This window comes from Drosophila yakuba, chromosome 2R (genome assembly GCF_016746365.2).
Source record: "Drosophila yakuba strain Tai18E2 chromosome 2R, Prin_Dyak_Tai18E2_2.1, whole genome shotgun sequence".
Classification (NCBI taxonomy): Eukaryota; Metazoa; Arthropoda; class Insecta; order Diptera; family Drosophilidae; genus Drosophila; species Drosophila yakuba.
In genome coordinates this window covers 20,615,441-20,638,183 of record NC_052528.2, presented here as the reverse complement: position 1 = coordinate 20,638,183, position 22,743 = coordinate 20,615,441, and the positions used below count along the sequence as shown (strand labels likewise).

The window sequence follows — 22,743 nt, the reverse complement described above, 5'->3', positions numbered from 1 at the left end:
GTCTTTAGTGTCTTAGACGCCTTGATAAGCAGATTTAAATCGTTTCTAAAACATAAAGATATCATTCTGTGAGATAATGTTTTCTCTGCACGAAGGAGGGAGGCCAGCGACCAATTTGGTTAGAGCGGCCTTCGCTGGATCCCACCTCGTTGAGCATTCCCATTTCCGATTCCCGCTGAAAAGTTGGCCAGAACTTGGTGGCCTGATTACCATGAAGCTGAAGCTGAAGCTGCATCTGCATCTGCGTAGCCTAACGAGCATGTTGCAAGTTGATTACGTTGATTAGCGACCACCTGCGAATGCCATTTGCCATTTACCATTTGCCAGTGCACTTGCAACGGCGAGCTCAGTATGAAAAATCTTTATCGTTTATCGAGGCAACAGCATGATTAACTTGGGAGAGAGTCTTTGCGTAATGAATCAGGGTTATGCGCATTTGTCAAAATATCCAGGAGGCTTACATCGCGGATACAGGCTTGGGTAGATTACTCACATAGGCATTACATTTATGTGCATTTTATGTTCAAGTGTTTGGGGTCATCTTGAGATCTAGTTTAAGGAATATTATTTTATTTCTTTTAATTGTTAGCTAATGTCTTTCCCATTTTGTATGCATAATTTCACTACCTCTGTCACGTAGGAATGCCAGCTTTACTAGCGTTTACATTCAATCCCGTTCCCATTCCATTCTAGGAATGGGCCGAGCCGAAAAAGTGAAACTACAGTTATCTATATACATAATTTTAAGCCCAGCCGCATTTACATGATATCATAAAGATATTTGAAGAGAGGGGGCCACACATGTCCCGACTCCAATGAACTCTCCCAGTCAGCGTAACTGTAATCGCCGCGACCCCAAATAAAGGCGCCCAATTTGATTCAACCCGAGCCGAAAGGGTGATCACGTTGCCGCCAGATTATAATATAGTAATAATTTTTGGCCAACCGCCGAACAAGCCTTTGTAGAACAACACGTAGAAACAATTAAAATGCCCAGCCACCTCGGTTCGCTGTGTACACGTTGTTTATCCAAATACCCGAGGGCATCCAAAGAAGGCATCTGAAAATTACACCTAGGCTGAAAATAAATGTCCAGCGACCAATGAGCCGGAACGTGCGATTTCCATATACGATTTTGATTTGGATTCCGAAGCCGAATACTGCACCCCTGTGCATGGAATGGAGTCGGCTCCAAATGCAGATGCAGTTGGTTATGAAACACGGCCGAGTGAGGGGATTGACGGTTAATTGTGAATTTCCGGTTCATTGCAGCTCATTTGCCTGCCAGTTCCTCCTCAGTCCCCGGAAAACAGAGCTGGAGCCATTCGATCGACGACGATCCACTGTGGCACTAGCCCAGTCAGTCAGTCATTCAGTCAGTCAGTCACTCAGTCGGTCAGTCAGTCAGTCACTCAGTCACTCAGTCAGTGAGTCAATGAAAGCGAAACCCACGGACTCCGTATCTCATTAATATAGGTCAGCCCGGAAAATGGCTGGCATTAGTTTGCATTTGACGAGATTTCCCATCTAAGGCATATTAGATTTGCCAGTTTGATTGCAAACTTTCCACTTCTGGAGTTGTATAACCTCTGCGTTTTGAGCCTAATTAATTGCTACTGCATACAGGCCAGCTGGCAGATATGATACAATGAAGATATCGTATCAATATTTACACAAAAATTAACTTTAATCGCATTGTCAGAGCTGTCGCTACGCAAAGCCCTCAAAACGAAAATTAGTCAGGTGCTCTAATCAATTAAGTCAGCCAGTGCTGCCGTGGAAAGAAAAACAGTGTTCCCCGTGTGGCATAAACACGAGATCCGGGAATTCACTTCAGCTGCAGGAGTATTTTCGTTGGAAGGCCAACGCCTTAACCTTGAGCCACCAGCTTTTCCCCCCACTGGACAAACAAACAATCTTTGCGATTCTGGAAATTGCATAACTCCATGCCAGTAGCCAGTTGCCAGTTGCGAGTAGCCAGCTGATTGCTCAATTGTCGGAGGTGAGAAGTGATATATTTGTCAGCCGAGAGGGCTAATGTTATTAATAAATATCACGACTATCTAATCGAGAACAGAGCCAATTTTCGTCAAGTGTTTCCATCGTTCATACGCCACTCTCAAATCAATGAAATGCATGACGCAGAACGCATGACTATAGGGTAAAGGGCTTCACTGGAAGCGCCTGAATATGTAATATAATTAGTTGGTAAATAGACCGCTGGCCAAACAACAATTTGAGACACACAATGCGATAGAACAAGGCGCCGCGAAACTCAAACCTCTCTGTTAGCTCAGCTTTCGGTTCTGATCGAGCCACAGACTGTAAATATTATATGCAACTCTAGAGCCGCTCCATATCCATCCATATACCATCGCCCACGATCCCCTGGCTTACTTACAGAAGATATGTCCCAGTCTGACGTCAACCCTAGGCGTGTCCGTCTCTCCAAAAATCGCCAAGGCTAGCCGCATTTGCAATTAAGATTTTGGCCATTGCCGAAAAGCCAAATTCATTCAGACTTCTCACACATTTTATCAGTTCGCCAAACTTTTGGGGCGTTGGACACTTCCGACCGATTGACGTACACAAGAGCTGGAGAGGATCGGCGGCATCGTTTCGACAGGTGGGTCGTCGGGTGAGATAAACAATAGTCCGACACCCGTGAAATCTAGCCGCCTTTTTATCCGTTCTCTATAAACAGGCGGATATTTTTCGATCACCCGGGTACCGAGTAAACAAACGTGTAGCTAAAATATACATTATTACCTTGATATATTATACTCAAAATGTAATGGTTCTCAAGAAAACGGATTTTCAATGAAAGAACCATTTTGATCAAGCAAACGCAATCATTTTAAATACAATTTTCAACAATTGTAACATATTTATAAACAACATATGTATGTTTATTATTTAGATTATAGTCAATGTCTAAAATATTGCACATTGAATTACATTTAGATTAATAAGGAATTAAGAACTAAATTAAAAATACTTATAGGTTTTTGAAGGGTATATGTCAGTCTATCACAGTGAGCAAACAATCAGCCAGTTCGCTTGCTGGCGTTCAATTTTAAACGATTAAAGAAAAGTTTAAGGGGTGCGAGTGCGAATATTTGGATGGTGAGATAATGATGTTGTTGTGCTCAACTCACCTCCCCATAAAAATGGAAATACGTTCAATTAGTGTCCTACTCGAAAATCTTGCGCAAAGGAAGCAAAGGGCTTTGGGTGCGAGTGGGTCTTGAGAACTGGGAGGGTGATATCACCCGAAAACCCATCGAGAACAAACAAGGCGGGTGTGAGAGCCCATGGCGATAAGATAAAATCAAGCTCAAATATTTAACATTGGTATTAACACGAAGTTTGGCCACTCAGCCGCCTCGTACATGGCGCACATATGAGTACTCATAGAGATTCGTAATTGCGATCGTGGGCTGCCTGAAGTTCACCCGATTCATTCACAAATGAACATTAACTTTGACCCACAAACCCAATAAAACGTAAACAAACCCACCCACGCATTAACTTGGAGTTGAAGTAGGTGAGGTCTCATTAGGAGTTGCCAGTTAACCTGAAGTCGCAATCATTAGCTGTTGGCCGAGAAGAGAGTGCGTATTTATCGAATGGCGGAAAAGAATATGGCAATCGATAAGATAAGTCAGAGCTTTTGATAAAAAGCAGCAGAATATTATTTCGAGAGCTGTGCACTTTTGCGTACGTTTACAGCAGGAAGTGAAAAATGCAAACCGTGTAAAGCAAGCAAAACAACTGTGGGCTATATATATTTTTAGAATAAAACGGTGAGTATCATCAATTGATAACGTCTGGCATTTGCTGATAAGCTTTTTCGCGCTCTCGCACTATAATTTATTTTTGCGAATCGCGAAGCTTTTTCGTTGGATTTCATAACACAAACAAAGTTCTGCGTGTTCCATGGCGCGTGTGCCGCCGATTATCCACGTGTTCTCCAGCGTTCCAGCTCTTCCAGCTCTATATAGGTACGGATACAGATACAGTGTATCTGTATCTACGGGTACGGGTTTGGCAAACTCTCCCTCTCTTTCTCTCTCTATTTTCCTTCGCATAACCAGTAGCTTTCGCCATGTGCTTTGCTCTCGCTCCGTTGAAGTTTTGTAGCGCTTCGCAATCGGGTGTTCCAATAGCGGTTCATTCGGTGCTAAGCTCTCCCCGCGAACGGTCGTGTCCGATCTCCGGTCTCCGATCCACGATCCACGATCCCCGATCTCCGATTTTCGGTTCACGTTCTATACGGTACCCGATTTTCGCAGGTATCGAGCTTTGTTCAGTTCGGGCAACTCCAAAGTCGAGACGTGTCGTCGGGTGCGTGCGTGTGCGCGAATCTGAACAGAAAAAAGCGAAAAAAGTGCCGATCCGAAAAGGCAGCGTTACGAGTTCCGCCTCTCCCTCTCCAAAACGTCTAGGTAATTAAAAATTATATAGTTTCCGTTGCCACACACACGGTCGCCAACTAGCTAGTGCCAAGCTAAATAGTGGTACATAACAAAAAAAAAACACAACCAACACAAAAAACCCAATAAGATGCATAAAGATCTTGCGGATGCAGGGCGCAAATCGAAACCAAACCGCCAGATATCTGACAGATATCATACAGCTACAGATACTTGCATTGGGCGATTTACGAGTCTAAATTGCTTGTCTGACGTGCTGCTGCTTCTGCTCTGTTGTTTCTGCCTTCATTGTCATCCCTCTCGGCGCTTTTGGGTGCTCTCCCCCTTCAGTGATTCGAATTTTTGTATCTTTTCTCGTTTTATTTTTCTGATCTTATGCTGTTTTTGTTGTTTTTTGTTTTTCATTTTTCGGCGGCTGCGACACATTCTGTGATAGCAGGCAGTCTGAGAAATCTCGGCGGTTGCGATCTTCGCCAGTCTCTGGCCGCCAGTTCAAACCGAAAGACACTGCGATCGCATCGAGTGCCGAAGGACTCTACTCAGAACAAAAGACAAATAATACGTACTCACGCATAAAAAACGCAAAAACACATATCTGATTGAACAAAAGTGCTCGCTGTGTAGAATCATAAGGACGGCAAAGAAACGTGAAAAGCGTTAAATCCCCAGTGTATTGTGAGTTGGGCTTTGATAACCCGCAGTAAGAGCCTCGCTGTCTGCGGATTGTGATAAGAAATAGCCAAAAATACAACGCTACTGTGTATGTCTGTGTGTGTGTGTGTGTGATTTCGATCCGCAAAGGGATTGGATTAATCTCGGTGCGAATGTAAAAGGCCAGGGTTCGGGGTTTTTGGAAATAAAACAAGTGACTGCCGCCGAATCGCTTTACCATTTATTACTCACATATGCATTTGCGGCTGGGTTTTTTTGTGTGGCAAACTTGACCCTATTTCCCAATCCATTCGAGTTATATAATTGCCAAAAAGCAAGTATAAAAGAGGGATGAGTAAACCATAATAAAACGGTTACTCTCTTAACCCCTGGGCATGGGCACTTAAACCGATTGCAAACTTATTACGAGAGACAGAAGTAGCACGGATTTATGTGAAATCTCCGCCAGACACTTCGCTACCTACGCGACTTGGCTTCCAGCCACCCCAAGCCCCCCAAGTCGATCCAATCCGATCCGTCTGCGTCTGCCCATACATGATGTATATATGATGTACATATACGTAAACCCACCCAAGCACCAAGCACCTCTATATGTGAGCTTTTAGCGCCCTGCAATTCGGAATCGTTTACGTAAAGCCATTGGAAACCGCACTCGGCAGCCGGTTGATTCATTCAGATACGGATAGGTATCGGGTCTATATTCCTTCCAATTTCGTTGTATTTTACCCCGTGTTTGTGGTTACCCATGGACTGCCACCCACTTCAAACGCAGGGTGAATCACTTGCACACGAAATGGTGTATAAAAAGAAATGTTAATAATACACGGCGCTGTTTGTCAGGTCTAAAAGCGAAGAGTCATGCAACATCATCGTAATGAGATTATCAATCAACTTGCAGATAGAGATGTGATCCCTAGTTGCGAAATGGCCAAATGGCAAAAACTGCGAAGGTGGATCGTCCAGCTCCGCGTGGAGCAGTAAACTCCAGCTCTTGCGTAATACTCCTCCAAGTTTGCCTCCACCTCCGAGCCAAGGTGCTAATTTCCAGCGCATAATTCACAGAGGTGTGCGACTGCGAACTCAAAACTGTTTCCAGGCAATTACCAGAAATCGGCTTTATGGCCAATAGTTCGCTGCCGGGCCAAGAAAAAAAGGCAAAAAGCCCAAGTTGTATCTGTGAGTGGCGCAGACACACTTATCTATACCCTGAAGTTTGGCTATTTATCGGAAATATGTTCATCGTTTCCTGTAATGTGCTCGTTTCACCAAAAACATATCTAGAACGGAAACAACAAGTTCGTGCCATGGTATTTCGATTTGTATTTCAAGTTCAAGTCATTTTGACTCAACTTGCAAGTAAATATGGCCAGTTGGCGCCTTGCGTCTGGGCTCTCCATTTTCGAGGTATTATGTTGCGTCTCGATCGAAGGCAATACGAGATCGAATGCAGGCAGTTTAACACTCACACCCACCATCGCCATGGAAACATGGAAACATGGAAACAGTCCATGAAGTGCACTTCATGGTCCCATTTTCGGTGGATGTGTCAACCTTGTCCCCATTAGATATAGAGCTAGAGAGTTGTGTTCCAATGGGGGATGAGCAACAAATGTGTAGGCTCGATAAGGCAAAACAAGTTGTTATCGAGGCGCAATCAAAACAATATCATTGGGCAACCCCATCATAGTGTGAAACTTGGAGTGCATTCTAGAAAATGGAAAGAGCAGAGTGTTCCGAAATTTTGTCAAACGCAAATGAGAGAAACACAAATCCCGGGGCTCAAGTGCACATGACTGTGTTGTGGGCTCCACCCTATCTATAATTAGCAAATGTAGCAAGATAAGATAAAAAACCCGAAGCAGCGGAGATAGTGTGAAAAGCTCGCCGAAATGAAAGGAATTCCGGCATAGGGCATATGGAGAGTTCCTTAGAGGAATGGGATTTTTGTGACGCAAAATGGGCCAGCAGATTGTTTATCCGCTGGGAATATTCGAAGAGTAAACATCTCAGGGAAAAAGTTCGCTTCTGCGAACAAATTCAAGTTCAACAGGCAAGAGTTTGCCAAGTTCTCGACATCTGTTCTGCTGATCTGAGATCTGTGATCTCTGGACCGCTGGCCAGTGGCCACCTGTGCAAGATTCCAAAGATCACGAGCTGACCAGTTCATCAATGGCTGTTAATTTGCATGTTGTGATGAGTTCCGACCTCGTCGATCAGGCCAAACCATTCCAGTTCATTCAAAAGCCACAGAAGTAACAGCACACACAACATTTCTGTGGGAGTTAGCGGATTACGTGACAGTATTTTCGGTCACGTCCATCGCATAACAATCAACTGGCAACAGGTTGTTGGCTCTTCGAATCTAACAATGGATGAGCAACGCCCTGAGAATCGACGGGCTATTCGGGTGATTCAGGCCTTAATTGTTCAAGCTATCTTGCTTTTAAATAACAGAAACTATATGTTTTGCAGCCTTGAAAGCTGAACTCCATTGACCTTTTGCCAGTTTTATTATTAGTTTCATTTTTATTATTATTAGCAAAGGATAGTTTTTATTTTGCGGCATTGCTTTCACAATTCAGCGACGGATTAGGATTAGCTTAATACCAAAGGCAGCTGAATGACAGTCTTTAGGCGAAGCAAAGTTCGTTGAAAATGAATTTAGACGGGCCGGCAATTAAGACTTTAATTGCATCCAATTAAAATCAAAGCCAAGAAATTATTGCGCAGATAAATAGAAAACTCCCCACTGCCAGTCACTCCAATGTGCACACTCGAACGTTTGATATAAAAATGTCATCTAAACCGCTTTAATTTTTTTGTTTTATATTTACAGATCTGGCCAGAGGATCCGTGGTTATCGACGTATGCATGTCTTATAGAAGGTACGAATTGAGTTGTGCAAACATCAAATTGGCATTCGCCGAGCAGAAACGAAAACAAAGTCAAGATCATGGCGAGGCGGGGGGTGGAATTTATTTGGGAGCTCTTAACTGGGCTTGCGAGTCATCATCGAAAACCGAAACCAGTTCAGTTGCTTTTCGGCCGCGTTTGTTTGTTGTTTTCAGCCAAGTCCGTGGGTGCCGGCCGGCTTCGCGCTGCTTTTGCTTTTGCTTTTACTGTGCTTTTGCTTTGCTCTGTTGCTCTGTTGCGAACTGCTGGCAACTTCTGCCAACTGGCCTAGCCGTTTTTGGCTCTAAAAATAAAGCAAGTGGTCATAACTGTCAAATGCCGCTCTCCGCTTTATCGGCTCCTCCATCTTCCAGTGGCCAGTGGCCAGTGGCAATGGCCAAGATGCGATGCTGGGGCCACTTAAATGGCCGGCAAACGTGCGTGCTCTTAACGTGTCAACTGCCAAACGAAGCCATGAAAAACGGCTGTACGATCATGCGATCTTCGAATGCATCCACAGCTAACCGCAGGCTAATTTGTCTGGAGGAGTGTCTATATGGTGCACTGCAAGAAACACTTACCTACTTTCAGGGGGCCAAGTCTATTTCACAGCTTTAGTTCAAGTACAAAAACACACAATATATATTTCGTATAATAAAATATTTGTTATGATTGCCAATCGCATAGTATACTTTGTTAGCTAATGGCTGTTTTTTCGCAAAGAAACAAAAAATTTTTTGACAAAAGAAACAATTTGTTTATATGCGCGAATATATACATACACATATTTTTTTCGAGTCAAATGTACTTATTTATTTCTTCAAGTGCACAATCAGATGGTATGAACTGATGGGCTGTTTTATCCAGACGGTCGCCTTCTGTGCAACAACAGCAGCCAGTGGGAATGTGAATGGTTTGGTGCACTGCCTATAATTACACTGCACTACACGGTTGACTACCGGGAAGGTCAACACTTGCTCTTGAAACTAGCCCCCGGGTCAAACTCGATACTGCTGCGCTATCTGGTTTAAAGGAAGCTAACAAACGAACTTGGGAAATACAAGTTAAGACCAGTTCCAGATCGCATTTGGCAATCGATGACGCAGATTTTCAATTGGCCTTTCCATTTTGGGGGTTTCTGTTTTTGCCAAAAATTCGACTGACTCGCCTGACGTCATTTGGCGTTAATAATTTCGTAAATTTTATAATCATTGTTATGACATCAGCCAGCTAACTGAGTCAGTGCTCCCCTGTCCAACACCTTGCAGTGAAGTGGCGTTTAGTTTTTCCTGGAATTCCATTCGCACAGATTGACAAATAATGACATATAGCAATTAAATGTAGTTTATTACGATAGACGAGTGTTCGCCGCTTCGGATTCCTTTGAAAGTGATCATCAGCAAGCAGCACTGTCGCTAAGCAAACAACCAGCATAATTGAATTTGCTGGCTGAGCCTGAACTTGAACCCGCGATGAGCAGTGTAAATAAACCAGCGACTGTGGAAAATAAGATGGAGGTGTGGTGGGGAATATATGGTATGGTATATGGCAGTCGGAGGAATGAATTTCGCAGGTGCAGATTGGCAAATAATTTCGCGCTAGAGTCAGGCGTCGTCTTGGCATCTATGTGGCATGCTGTTCAGATGCCTTTCGGCTAGACACAAAATGCTTGGGCTAAAGAGCGATTCGGGCCACAGCGAATAGTTGGGATCATTCAATTGATATTTTATGGCGCAAGCTGGAGATTTATTGGCAGTGTGTAACGGCGAATAAATTTCAAACTCACCTCGAGCAGTGTGTAATTTTAACTTCAAATTACGCCTTAGTTTCGTTTTCAGTTTAATCGGAAGCAGTCGTCGTCGTTGTGTTAATGGGATGCAATTCACTTGGGGGAAGGTCGTCGCACGAATCTATTTCAAAAGCTACACCGATTCCAAATACAATTTCAATTCCGATTCGGAAAAACGCAGCCCACACAACTGCGTTAATTTGTACAACATAACTGGCCAAGTACGATATTTTGCCAATTGCATCATCCGATGCCGAAAACCAAAACGAAAAGCGAAACAGAAACCGAAACTCATGACTATCCAAGTTCACCGGCAGAACGATCTGCATGCCTTTTTTCGTTCGTTTTTTTCCAATTAACGAGAGTGTGGATATTTATTTAACTTGACTATTAGTATGCACAAACATCAGGATAGATAGATGTGTTCGTATCTGTATCTACGAGTAACATTGTAGCTCGAGTTGGCTAATTATGGCTACGTGGCGCGACTTCCAGCTGAGCTGATTTGATCTCTGGGATCTAAGTCGTCTAGAACTTGTTATTGATAAACTTCAGACAATTACTAGGCATTGATCAGACTGAATTAACGTGTTTCTAATTGAATGCCAGAAAAGTTCAATGAAAAGTCAACCCCAGTCATCAGAGCGTTTCCTTTTCGTTGAGTGGAGAACTTTCCGCCCATATACTACAAGTAATTCGAAATAGCAATTACGGATTAATCACTAAACTTTTGAACGGTAGTTAATTGGTTTTTTAATGGATTCATGTGCCAAGAAAAGCCGCATCAAAACGATCTTATCGCCAGCTTTTTCTAACGTCTTTGATAATCAAAAACTATGAACTATGTGGCTTAGACTAATAAAATGTATTTGTGCATGCCTAGAAAAAATGTATTTGTAAGTAACATAATATTTTTAAATAAAATATGTTTAACATTTTTTTAAAATACGTATATAATTTTTATTAACACCACTTCGCTTGGCAACATTTTTAATGACCAAAATAATTTGCTCTGAATAAGATGATTTTTCAAAGAAATACTGAGTTGCTTGGGGTTTTACCATTCAAATTCCGATCTCATAGCTTCCTTAGCCACACAGCCCTGACAGAAAACACTCATTTTAAATGGCGTTTGGCACTAATCAGAATCAACACCCGTTGACATCCGAGTCCATCATCATTGTATCTAGGTGCCTTCTTTTTTTTCCTACACTCTCAATGGCAAAGATTTAGGTTCTGTGGGCCCAGTGTGGGTGTGAAATGTTTGCATAGATTGCAAGAGGCAGCCCGAAAATAGAAAGAAAAATAAAAGAGAAGTGTATATTTTTAAGGCTGAATGCCTTTCTCTTTTGCCGGTGATATTTTGTGGTCTCTGTTTATTTTGAGAGTTCCCTGCAATACTATTCAGTTTTGAATTCAATCGAGAGCGAGAGTCGAGCATTATTTGAATGTCAAGATTTGCGGTAGCAAACATTTTCTGGCCGCCTGCCCAAAAAGCGAAAATCAGCCCATTTGTTGATAGCCGCTGATTTCGTAGGTCAAGTTCAAATTGTGCGTTGTATTTTGAGATTATCTCTGGCGGGTACAGTAGCTGGCCAATGGCCACTTGTCGTATACGCAATATTGCTCAGTTAGTTTTATTGACCATAATGTGGTACATTGACTTTGCATTTCTGCTTTCTTGGCCAACACGTTTTGCATAATTCACATAATTTCAGCTTACGCCCTGCACTTTTTGCCCGTCTCTTTGGCTTTTATGCGGTATTTTGGCCAACGCTCTCCACTCACATATTCATATTTCGGTTATGCATGGCCCGGTGATTGGTTTTCTCCCGATTCGTGGAAATCAATTAAACACTGCACGGCAAAAGCAGAAGCAAAAGCTAAAGCGAAGTGAAGCCAGGTTAAAAGTAGATTCCAAAGAGAACGGGAACGCGCCTTCATATGGGAAAGAGTTTTTCAGGTTACGCCTGAGTTTAGGCTCATTTGCACTTGATTGAACAGTTGAATTGCAAAATGCTTAAATGGCATTTTATTGATAATGTTGACGGCGTACTCCGCCGCTCAATGTGGGTCACTATATGTGGAACTGCACATATATACCACATATATCATATATTACCAGCCGATCTGTCGACCATCGAAGTCAGTTGGAAATTAGAATATGCTAATTTGTCTATCCATCCATTGCCGCCGCTCGTTGCTTGTTGCTCGTTGCTCGTTTTGAATGGATACTGTGAATGGCTGAATGAATGACTGACTGAGTGTCTGAATGTCTGAGTATCTGTGCTGGTAAAATCCAAATCCAGCATATTGACTCACAACCCATAGTTAGACGTCATCTCTTATGACTTTGGCGGTACTTTTTGCCTCATTGTGCTCGCCGTTTTGCCGTCTTAATGCGGCCAACACATTAGCGTTTGCGGCAGCTTCAGCTTCAGCTTGAGCTTGGCTTTTTCTGTGCCAGGTAAAATACCCGAATCACCTGATGTTTTAATTGCCTGGCGTCATCAGTTTTTTGCTCTTTTTTCTCGCCAGCGAAAGAGAAAATATTGCGAATTCGATAGAAACGTAGGTACATATATGTCAGTGGCAGCAGAAATGAAATGAAATGAAAAGAATTGTATTTTAAACGAGTGGCCCAGAAGATCCAAGTCTATTTGCATACAGCGGTATATTTATTTAGATGGCCAAACAAAAGCCCAAGCAAACACTTTTCATTTTATCATTGTGGCTGGCGAGTTGCGCTAATTGAAATGTATAAAAAAGATTTGCACAAATCTAAAAATACACATATAAATAACAATTTATTTTGCCAGCATTTTGCGATCGCAGCATGACGTGATTTAATTTTTTTGTGGTCTTTCACATCTTTCACATACGATTTTGTTCGAGTGTGAAAGAACGAGTTGTGGAGAAACAGCATTTCTTCCAGTTGAACTCGAAGACAGAAACTTGAGATTGTTCTTTGCTGGATTGTGTTTTTTGCTCTGTCAAGGTTGAACATTTGTCATCGTTTAAGATTTTTCGCCGTTGTCTGCCGCTGATTTCTCTCAATTTGCAAACGGTTTATTCTAAGTTGGTCTCGTTTTCGCCATTAAGTGGCATTTGGTGGATATATATACACCAGACTGTATAGCCTATATGCAGCCCTCTTTAATTTCGGCTTCCTGTCGCCGCAAAACATCAAAGTGCAAGGGGTATGCTAGTCGTTTGAAGTAATTAACTAACTAAACCGCGTGATCGAATTATGATATCAGCGCTGCGATCGCAGATGGCTGAATGGTGCAGAAGATTTTAAGCGAAATGCAATTAACCGCATTGATTGCATTTGGCGCAAACAGGTGGCAGCTGCAAATTACGAATTCAGCAATTGACAGATTTTGATAAATGTCTGCCCCCCGTAAGCAGGCAGAAACCAGGAGAAAGTTCCGTTTATGCATCCAACTCTGGGCAATTTGTCAACAGCAAAAGGCAATCGGAGACACGTTTAGCCAAAAGAAGTGACACAATTGCTGGGAAACCACTTTTCATGTGTCTCCTCTGTTTTCGGACGAATGCCCGCATAATGACACTGACCTTGGATTCCCCCTTCGGAAACGCGGATCGCAAATCGCAGATCGGCCAGATTCCGTGCAGATTTATTTTTGCATGCTCGTGTGACGCCTCATTTCCAGTTGGTATTTACTGCTCCGCGGGACGGGGATACCTCGATCATTTGCCCAGCGGCAGCTGCATGTTTGTGACCATTTCCAACTTACGATTTCCCGCTGGCAAAGGGTGGGAAAAGGGTGAAGGGAATCCCCCGCCGGGAGACACGTGCAGGGGGTGGGGCAACCCCTACGGCAGCTCATTTTAGCTTGCTACTCGCATGTAAATACAGTCGTCCAACTGCTGAATAATTCAAGTCCGCGCCACAAATTGCAAATTGAGCTGGCTCTGCAACTGCAACTCAGACTGCTCAGTCACTCAGACAGACCGGCATCTTTTCTAGATCTCGTCTATCTGTTGATTAGGATTGGGCATCGCCATTGTGATACACTGCGGGAAAATTCGATTGCAAATGCGATTGAGCAGTGCAAGTGATCGAAATGGAATCAGCTATGTTATTGGTCTTTAAATATGCATTTCATATATAACTCATTCATAAAGATACGTTGAATATTAATCTAGTATCTTATAGATGCACATGTTATACGAATCTATCCTAAAGATACTTTGTATATTAGTCTAGTATCTCATATATGTATGCACATCATATATAAATTTATCTTAAAGATACTTTGCATAGTTGTCTGGTATCTAATATGTATGTGCACATCATATAGGTATTAATCTAACTTAAAGATACTTTGCATATAAGCTGCATTAGTGTGGTTAACTTCATAATAAAAAATCAAACAATATGGTTCACAAAATAGCTATTATAAAAAGACCGAATTCAGACTAAAAGGCCATCGAAATGCACATCGAAAGCCCATTGAATTTCGTTCAGTGTGCGAGCGTTCCAGCTTTTGCGGTCAGAGGCTCAGGGCTTATCAATGCGGAGGGGGCTTCGATGCGGTGGGAGGTCGATCCAAACAAGCGCCAGTTGCACTTAAATTGCATCCACGAGACAGCCGTCAATCAGTTTGCGTGGCTCGTGGAAAGCGAGCAATAAACAGAAGATGCGGATTAAAAGCGGGCCGCTGACAATCTGCTCTGATTAAGCGAGTGCATCAGCCCAAGGCCTTCACCTCCTCAGATTTCCCCCACACGATTAGTACATATCACAATCGCTTTGAGTCACTGTTAAGTGGTTATTTTTCGGCATCAAAGCTGGCTGGTCAGGTGCTTCTTGCTGATGTCACGAAGCGTTTGGCGGAAAGCAAACGAGTGAATTATTAATTACCCTTCGCACAGATAGCGTCAAATACTGGGGCTTGAACAACGGCGATAAGCGAATCTAACATTGATAACGTCTGTCGATAGGGTTTGGTTTCGTTCATGAGAAGGAAAAAGTTGTAGAAAGGAAGATTGTCGAAGCTGGCGGAATCGGGAATGACGCAACCAATGACGAAGACAGGTTGCCAAGCAAAGATAGCTCCAAAGCTCTGGTAGTTTCCGTTCAAAGGTGGTGCCAGTAGGATCGAACTTCAGCAAAATCGACTCATACTAGGCAAAATTCGAGGAAGTTATCTTAGGGCAAAAGATACTTTTCCTTCTTTTTTTGTACGTTAGGAAATGCTGGCATAGTTTGTGAATAGTTCTAAACATATTTTATTTTGTAGACTAGTACCTCATTTTTGCAGAAAAGCTGATTCATACTGTTTTCAATTCGCATTTCTCATTCTGCGAAAAAATAAAAAGTTATAATGTATAAATAAATTGACTGGTGTTTCGTGTTTCAAGCAATATAAGCAGACAATCTATTTAGACATAATTTATTTCCTTTGATTGTGGGTATTAACATGGATATATCCTGGTGTGTCTTATGTGTGTTCTTTAATAAACAAGCTAGTAATTTACTAACCACTTTCTCATACCTTTTCAGATAAGACGCCAAGAGAGGAAGCTAGAAGGATCCACTGCCAGCGCACCCACCACTCACAAATCATCAGCACAGCCATGGAACGCGTCCACCTGACCGCCTGGTTGGCCCTGTTCCTCATCGTGGTCGCCGCCGCCACGCCCACTCCCGCTCGCCCGCCCACCGACTGCCCGGCGGACTGCAGCTGCAGCTTGGCCCAGCACACGCACAAGCCACTGTACCACCTCAAGTGCAACAGCACCCGTGGCCTAAGGCAGGCCGAGAAGTCGTTCCAGTCGACGGTGCCGGTGCACTCCATCGATCTGTCCCACCTGAACCTCACCCGCTTGAGCCATGTGCTGGACAAGCTGCCTGAGCTAACCTCCGCCGACTTGTCGCACAACCAGCTGAGGGATCTGGGTCATCTGGGCAAGGGCCTGAAGCGACTGAACCTGAAGCACAATCAGCTCACCTCGAACAAGCTGAGGAAACTGCCGCAGCATCTGCAGGTGCTCAACCTGCAGCACAACAACATCAGCCACCTGCCGCTGGAGCTGACTCACATGCACCAGTTGCACCAGCTGGAGCTGAGCCACAACGCCATCAACTGCTCCTGCCAGACGCTGGAGGTGCGCAACTGGCTGGTGGAGCGCATCGTCTACATGGAACACCCCGTTGTCTGCTCCTATCCCCTGGAGTTCAGGGGTCGCTCTTGGCTGCAGTTGAAGCAGGATGAGATCTGCAAGAAGGAGAAGTACCAATGGTTCGATACCGATACCGAGGAGAACGAACTGATGATGGGCGACCAGCCGGCTGCTGCTTCTGCAGAACGCGAGGATGAGGAGGAACTGGGCAAGGACTTTCTGCCCATCGTTGGAAATCCCGCAGCCACAGCGAAGAAGGTTCGCTCGCCGCAGAGCCCGGTTCCTGGTGACCAGGTGGAGGGATCCGGAGACCTCAGCGAAACCAATATGGAGCTTAAGTTGCCCGAAGAGACCGTTGCAGAGCCTGAAGCTGCTGAATCTCAGCTGGTGGATGCTGCAGCCGTTGCTGATGCTCCTGTGCCCCAGGAGCACATCGTTAAGGACGACGACGAGGATGACGAGGGATCTGGCAGCGGCGGTGGTCTGCTCATCATTCCCGATCTCTCCAAAGTGAGGATTACCTCCGAAGACGAGCTGGATAGCGATGGCAAGCCAGAGGAGAGCGATGCCAGACCTCTGGAGAATCCAGAGCATTCGGAGAATCCAGACACTGTCTTCTCCAACAAAATCGGTATCTATGAAGGCGACCAGGAGGAGAAGAAGCCCGTGGAAGAAGATAGTATCGTGCCCGTGGTGTTGACAAATCTGAACACAGGTCTGGCTTCCGATGTGGTGACTGATGGGCCACTGGACGACAGCAAGGAGTCCGAGGACATCCTGACCGCCAAGATAGGCAAGCCAAAGGACGACAGTAGCGCTATCTACTATCTGCTGGCCGTGATTGGACTGATTGTGGTGGGCCTGGTGCTCTTCGTGGCCATCAAGCGTTGCAAGTACGACAGCAATGCGGCCGCCCGCGATGCGGAGGCTCAGCGGCAGACGGAGCTCCTGGACATGGACAAGAAGCAGCTGGGCAAGCCGCTGCACAAGAACGGCCATGGCAACGGCCAGGAGCACTCGCCACTGATCGGTGAGAAGACCAAACTGGACGAGGCACAGATTGTGAAGAAGCCCTACGAGAACGGTGACGCCAAGGACGGGGCTGGTCAGCAGCCCCTGCTCAATGGCAACGGGTCGGCCAATGGAGGTGCCAAGGAGGCACCCGAAAGCGGCGAGCCTGCCGCCCATGAATACTACCCCATCAGTCCACGCTACCCCACTCCGCAATCGCCCAGGGCATCCAAGTACGCACAGCAACAGCAGCTCGCCGAGCAGAACAACAACGAGCCAGATGCCGCCTACCTGCCCTCGTCGCCCAAGTCCGGAAGGTACTCGCCCGTCTACTCCCCGGAGACGGGTCGCGTCAAGATCAAGCTGACGGAGACCCCCAAGCCCAAGACACCCATGCTGGTGACGCGCAGCAAGTCCAATGCCGGGGACATCATCACCACGCCCGTCAGACCCATCGAACCCACCCACCAGGTGATCAATGGCCACTGATTGCAGCTAGCCATCCACTCTCGACACAGCCCGACCTTCCCGACTCGCCCCCACTACGTAACCCATTGCCATCCGTTGGCATTTGACAGCAGAAGAACTGTGTTCCATACCCAAGCATTAGTTTTATTCTGTAGTTAGATATTCTTATCAAATTCAAGTTAGACAAATGCCATCGGATTGGGCAACTGGGAACCGGGGTGTATTCCCTCCTCAGCTTCATCACCAGCAACATACGGCAGCGACATGTGCAGCAGCAACATGTGCTGCAGCAACACGTTCTACACGTGCAACACATGCAACACATGCAACATCTGCTGCAGCAGCATCTAGAATAAAGCAGAAGCCAAGGCGACGAAAACAAACAAGCAAACTATTCGTGTTAAGCACCCTACTTTGTGACCCCCTCTTAATTGTGAACGACAAGTAGTGTTTTAGCTATAAGTAAATTAATTACACCTAAGCGTAAATCTAGTTTAATACCAAAGTTAAAAAAATATATGCGTTTAAACAATGAAATCAGTCGTCGAGTGCAAAATGAAATGAAAATATCAATGAGCATGATAAATGCTTTCAAACTGCATCTGCATGTGATGTTCACACCATACTTACTGTATATGTATGTACTTTTATAACCTACCTATATACTGTAAACTACTTAAGCTGCGTTCTCTCGTGAAATTATAATGTGTGAGTTCATTAAAAGCAAGCGAACTTCTAAAATACATCACAGCGTGTCTTTAATTTCTCAGAAATGGTGCCGAAATGGTATAAACCAAGGTCTTGGATCGGAAAGCGATGATTGTAATACCAAAAGTAAAGGTATCAAAAAGCGGTAGAATATCTTTAACTGTTACAGATATTTTCTTTTCGAGTTAAACTATTACGTTTCTCCGAAAGTTAGGCAATTGCTTGTTTCCTGTGCTATTGTTTTAAACCAATTTTTTTTAATGAAATAAGCTGAGCGTTTGATCGAAAAGCAAATTCTCGAAATGTAGATGGCGCCACATGGCAATGCCAGTGCATCCAGGTTTCAAACCATATTGGAGTCTAAAAGCTTATGTTGTGTGCCCCAGCTTTCACTCAAGTTATACTTTTTGACTCAAAGTGCAAAATGTTTTCAAACTCAAATTTTCGGAGTCATTTTCAAAAATCACATTTCGCGTTTATCAAAGATGGTTACCATCATAACTTGGTCAAAAATTGTTACATTCATATAAGAATGACTTTTTTAAGCAGCTTATGATCCCAACTAAAGTTCCCTATAACTGTAAGGCCGATCTACCAAAATCATTTTTTGACCAATTTTCACATTTTTTATAAGGGGTACCATCATTAAATTTTGCAAAAATTGAAAAAAAATTAAATTTTCAGGCGTTAATTCCAAGCGATTAGTAATGTGAATACAAGTTAAATGAGTCGCTACATTCAGGATTTGCACCAAAAAATCGCTATTTTCGGCTAATATACGGTTTTTCGGACTAAAAATCAGATTTACCGCCACAACGAAACCACAATAATCTCTCACAAAAAATGAATGTTTCTGTTGGTAAGTGCCAACTTTCAACCAAATGTTAGTGTATTTCAAGGTGCGTTTAAATAATATTATGGGAATATCTAACATGCTGCGAATCTATAACAATATGCTATGTGCTTTGTGGCCTAAAATAAAGTCTCCCTCATGGGCTTGTGGACCAGGGCATTGTGCTCGGAGTCGCTGGAGGAACTCTCGGCGGCGTTGGCTGCCGAGAAGCTACCGCTCACCCGGCGACTGTTGGAGTTCTTCCGCTTCTTGCGCTTTCCGCGCTCCAAATCCAGTTCCGCGTCCGATCGGGAGATCGTACTTGATCGATTATCATCCGGCAGGGACTTCAGTTCCGGCTCATCCAGCTCCTGGAAATCGCTGGCGATGGTGGACGAGGAGCACTGCTTCTTGGCCGCGCTGAAGTAGTCCTCGATGGCGGGATCCAGTTCCAAAACCGGACTCTGCTGCAGTGTGTACACCTGGGCACTGACTTTCATGGTGGGTGGCGGAAGAACAGCTGGCTTTGGCTTCCTTTTCGCAAACGGACTACCATGCTTGCTGCCCACCTCGTCGTACTCCGGATCGGTGAGGAACTCCACGCTGTCGGCCATCATATTCACCCTCTTGAAGGGCGGTATCTCGGCGATTTTTGGCTTGCGCTTCGTATAGGGACTGTTCTCGTAACTCTGGAAGTTTCCGATCTGTTCGGCACTCTGAAGATTTTGGGTTTTCAGGTGAGCGGCGGGGAACCGCGAATCCTCGATGCTAAAGCGCCGACTGCCCGACTGATTGTACTCCATGTAGCCAGTGCGTCTATACGGTCCATACTGGGCGGTTCGCTCCTTGTCCCGGTTCGAGAGCATCTCCACGCTGCGGAATCTCTGCCGCGAGTCTAGCTGCAGTCCGTCCTCCGCCTCCGACTGGGATCCCTCACCATCGGCATGGGTCTGCGATCGTCTCAGCTTCCGGGAGTTGCGAGCTCTTTCGGGTCCCGAGAGATCCATCATGGACTTCACCGGCCTGACCAGCTTGGGCATACGCAGGGCATCTTCGTAGGAGGGCAGCAGGCTGATCTCCTGGGCATGTTGCAGGCTGGGAGTGGCATCCTCCATCAAAATACGGTTGTTGAGATCTCGTCTAGATATAAGTTGTTGATTAAAATAATATTAAATGGCAATAAGTGTACTCCTTACATGCGTCGCAGCTCATCATCGTTCTCCTCGTACTCTCTGTCACTCTGCCGCACTTTCCGCTTCCTCAGATACTTCTGCAGACAGGCATAGCCCAGGACCAGGGCACCCAATCCCAGGAGAGTCAGCATTATAATGGACCAGGCCTTCTCGCCGGTACTACTACTCCTGGCATTCAAAATCCACACATCCGCGCAGGCGAACTCCCACAGTTTTCCATAGAAAATGGCTGGCGCAGCGCAACGCAAGTGATGTCTATCTTTTATCTATAGAAGTAAAGTAAAAGTCATAAATTGTAACCTATGGTTGAAGAGCTAAACAAACCTTGGCTGGCTTAGCTGTTAGATAGTCGTAGAACTCCACAAAGAGCGGACTGTGGCAGTCGCAAATCCAGGGATTATCGCCCAACCACAACTGATCCAAGAACTTGTTGCCTCCGAAGTAGTTGGGCGGAATGGGGTTCGTCAATCGGTTGCCATTCAGATGGAGATCCGCCAGTTCGGGGAACTCTCTGAAGGTGTTATTCCTTACAGTAGTCAGCCTGCAAATAAAACATTATTAATCACTATTACCTCCTTTATCTACAGTTATATGCTTGAAGCTCACCTGCAGTTGGCTAGGTTCAGTTGCTGTAGGGTTTCCGATCTCATAAAGTTGGGTATATCGGTGATAAGATTGTTGGATAAGTCCAACTTTTGGATGACCGAGAGACTCGCGAGGGCAGTGCTTTCAATGGAGGTGATTTCACACCAACTCATGTTTATGGTGCGCACCGAATTGGACACGATTTTCGTCAACTTCTGCAGCACATTCCTACTGAGATTGAGCTCCACCAGCACATCATTGTTGCGTATGAAGTTCCTGTCCAGCCGGGCGATTTCATTGAAGGCCAGGTTCAGCTGCTTCAGGCGCTTCAGTTTGGCAAAGGCATCTTGGCCTAGGAGTCGGAGCACATTCTGTGACAGATCTACTACCTCCAGCATGGAGTTGTTGGCAAATGTATTGACATCCACTACTCTCAGCAGATTACCTTGCAATCGCACCTCACTCAGTTGTGGCAAGCCACTCAGCTCGATGGAATCCAGGTTGCAATAGGAAACGTCCAACTTTCGCAACACATAGCTCAGAATGGGATCTTCTGACAGGCTGTCAAACTGGAGCTCCGTATTCCGGGACAAGTTCAGGGCCTCCAGATTATGCATGGCGTCCAGAAAGAAACCGGACAACTCCCTAATGCTGCAGTTACTCAGATCGAGAACCCTCAGCGTTCGCGAGGGCAGAGCTGCGATTTGAGTCAGTTTATTGTTGGCCAGATTGAGGCGCTCCAGACTGGGCAGCTGATTAACCATCTGATCTCCACCGATGCTGGAAATTTCACAGGAAGAAAGCCCCAACTCGGTCAGCGATGAACTGGTCAGCAGCTCGAAGCTCTCCCCGTTGCCAAAACTGCCCAATCGATTGCCATCGAGGCCCAAACGCTTCAGACTTGGGGCATATTTGAAGGCCTCATTGGGACTGAGTGCCTCCCAGGAATCTATGGAGTTATTGGCCAGCAGCAGCGTCCTCAGAGATGTGAAGCCAATCAGCGACTTTGTACCAATGGCTGAGATGTAGTTGTTGGACAGATCCAAGTATAACAAAGAGTCTATATCCGCATATTGGCTGGGAAACTCCAGAAACTTATTGCCCGACAGATCCAAGTGCTCCACGGGAATGCCGTCGAAGCTGGGATATGTCTGAAGATTCCTCCTGGCGCAATCCGCGTACAAGCTGTCCACCACCCAAGTGCATTGACAGGGCCAAGGACAGTTGACTGCCCGGCATGAGGAAATGACCGCCAGGAGGAGGAGTACCAGCTCCCAAATCGTCTTCATCTCTGTAATATAGATCGTTGTTACTGATGTTGTGCTTCTGCTGTATTGCGCATGCATTTTCATTAGACTCTTATCTGCGATTTGCCATCCGGGCTTTTGCTTGAACGCAATTTGAAATTGCGACGATTTGAAGGCGTTAGTGACGTCACAATTAGCCAGTACTTATTCACCTGTTGAATTGTTATGGCTCGTATTTTCCCTTCCCCTTCCAGCTGCACTCGCCTTATCTTATCTCACACAAAAGTGGAGCAGCCAAACAGAAAGCCAAAAAACCGGGATGAAAACCAGAAAACCGGAAAACCACGGAATTGAACTGAGAAGCTTAATAACCGATTTTAGAATTTAACTGCCACTCCGATGCAGCCACGCCCACAGCATTTTTCACTTTGTATATATGTTAAATATCTGTGGAATTCCGTTTGCGATTTAATTAGGGTTTTCACGAGGGTTTCCGCACAACTGCTGGTCTAATACTAACCGACCGGGGAAAATTACTCACCTGCGTATCGCTGGGCATTCGGCAACGGCTTCCACTGCGACTGATAAGATAAGCCGCTGATAAGAAAGCCTTTTGAATGAGGCAACGCAGCAGTGTGGCAAAGTGCGCGAATAGTGTGTTTTCCCGGATCGAGTGTCTTGGTTACGGAAATCGGAAAATACTAAAACTCTCTAGCGGGTTTTCAAACCGCTAGTGACATCTGAATTCTAACCGATT

At 45.0% G+C, this 22,743-nt stretch overlaps 2 protein-coding genes across 4 annotated transcripts; one reads left to right on the top strand and one right to left on the bottom strand.

Annotated features, from left to right (window-relative positions):
• The first annotated feature begins 4,174 nt into the window (after positions 1-4,174).
• LOC26534846 (protein windpipe) lies at positions 4,175-18,164 on the top strand. 2 transcript variants are annotated; one of them, XM_015195948.2, is made up of 3 exons: positions 4,175-4,448; positions 7,945-7,993; positions 15,323-18,164. In XM_015195948.2, exon 3 carries the CDS (start codon positions 15,397-15,399, stop codon positions 17,440-17,442), a length of 2,046 nt encoding a protein of 681 aa, XP_015051434.2. In that variant the 5' UTR covers positions 4,175-4,448; positions 7,945-7,993; positions 15,323-15,396; the 3' UTR covers positions 17,443-18,164. The 2 variants fall into 2 exon arrangements, with proteins under 2 accessions (XP_015051434.2, XP_039228042.1); XM_039372108.1 differs by lacking the exon at positions 4,175-4,448 and adding an exon at positions 4,918-5,111.
• An 809-nt stretch (positions 18,165-18,973) lies between these two features.
• On the bottom strand, positions 18,974-22,483 carry LOC6531605 (toll-like receptor 9). 2 transcript variants are annotated; one of them, XM_015195946.2, is made up of 5 exons: positions 22,199-22,483; positions 20,761-22,030; positions 20,479-20,695; positions 20,158-20,420; positions 18,974-20,101 (listed from the first exon to the last, which is right to left on the bottom strand). In XM_015195946.2, the coding sequence occupies exons 2-5, from the start codon at positions 22,026-22,028 to the stop codon at positions 19,102-19,104; spliced, it is 2,748 nt and encodes a 915-aa protein (XP_015051432.1). In that variant the 5' UTR covers positions 22,029-22,030; positions 22,199-22,483; the 3' UTR covers positions 18,974-19,101. The 2 variants fall into 2 exon arrangements, with proteins under 2 accessions (XP_015051432.1, XP_002092402.2); XM_002092366.3 differs by having other exon boundaries at positions 20,761-22,483.
• Between the last annotated feature and the right edge of the window lie 260 nt (positions 22,484-22,743).

Bases quoted from the DNA above. Each gene is read 5' to 3' on its own strand.
- LOC26534846 (XM_015195948.2), top strand. From the start codon at position 15,397: ATGGAACGCGTCCACCTGACCGCCTGGTTGGCCCTGTTCCTCATCGTG.
- LOC6531605 (XM_002092366.3), bottom strand. From the start codon at position 22,091: ATGAAAATGCATGCGCAATACAGCAGAAGCACAACATCAGTAACAACG. The intron at 20,696-20,760 runs GTGAGCTTCAAG...TTTTATTTGCAG, and splicing joins CTGAACCTAGCCAACTGCAG to GCTGACTACTGTAAGGAATA. The intron at 20,421-20,478 runs GTTTGTTTAGCT...TTACTTCTATAG, and splicing joins TAACAGCTAAGCCAGCCAAG to ATAAAAGATAGACATCACTT.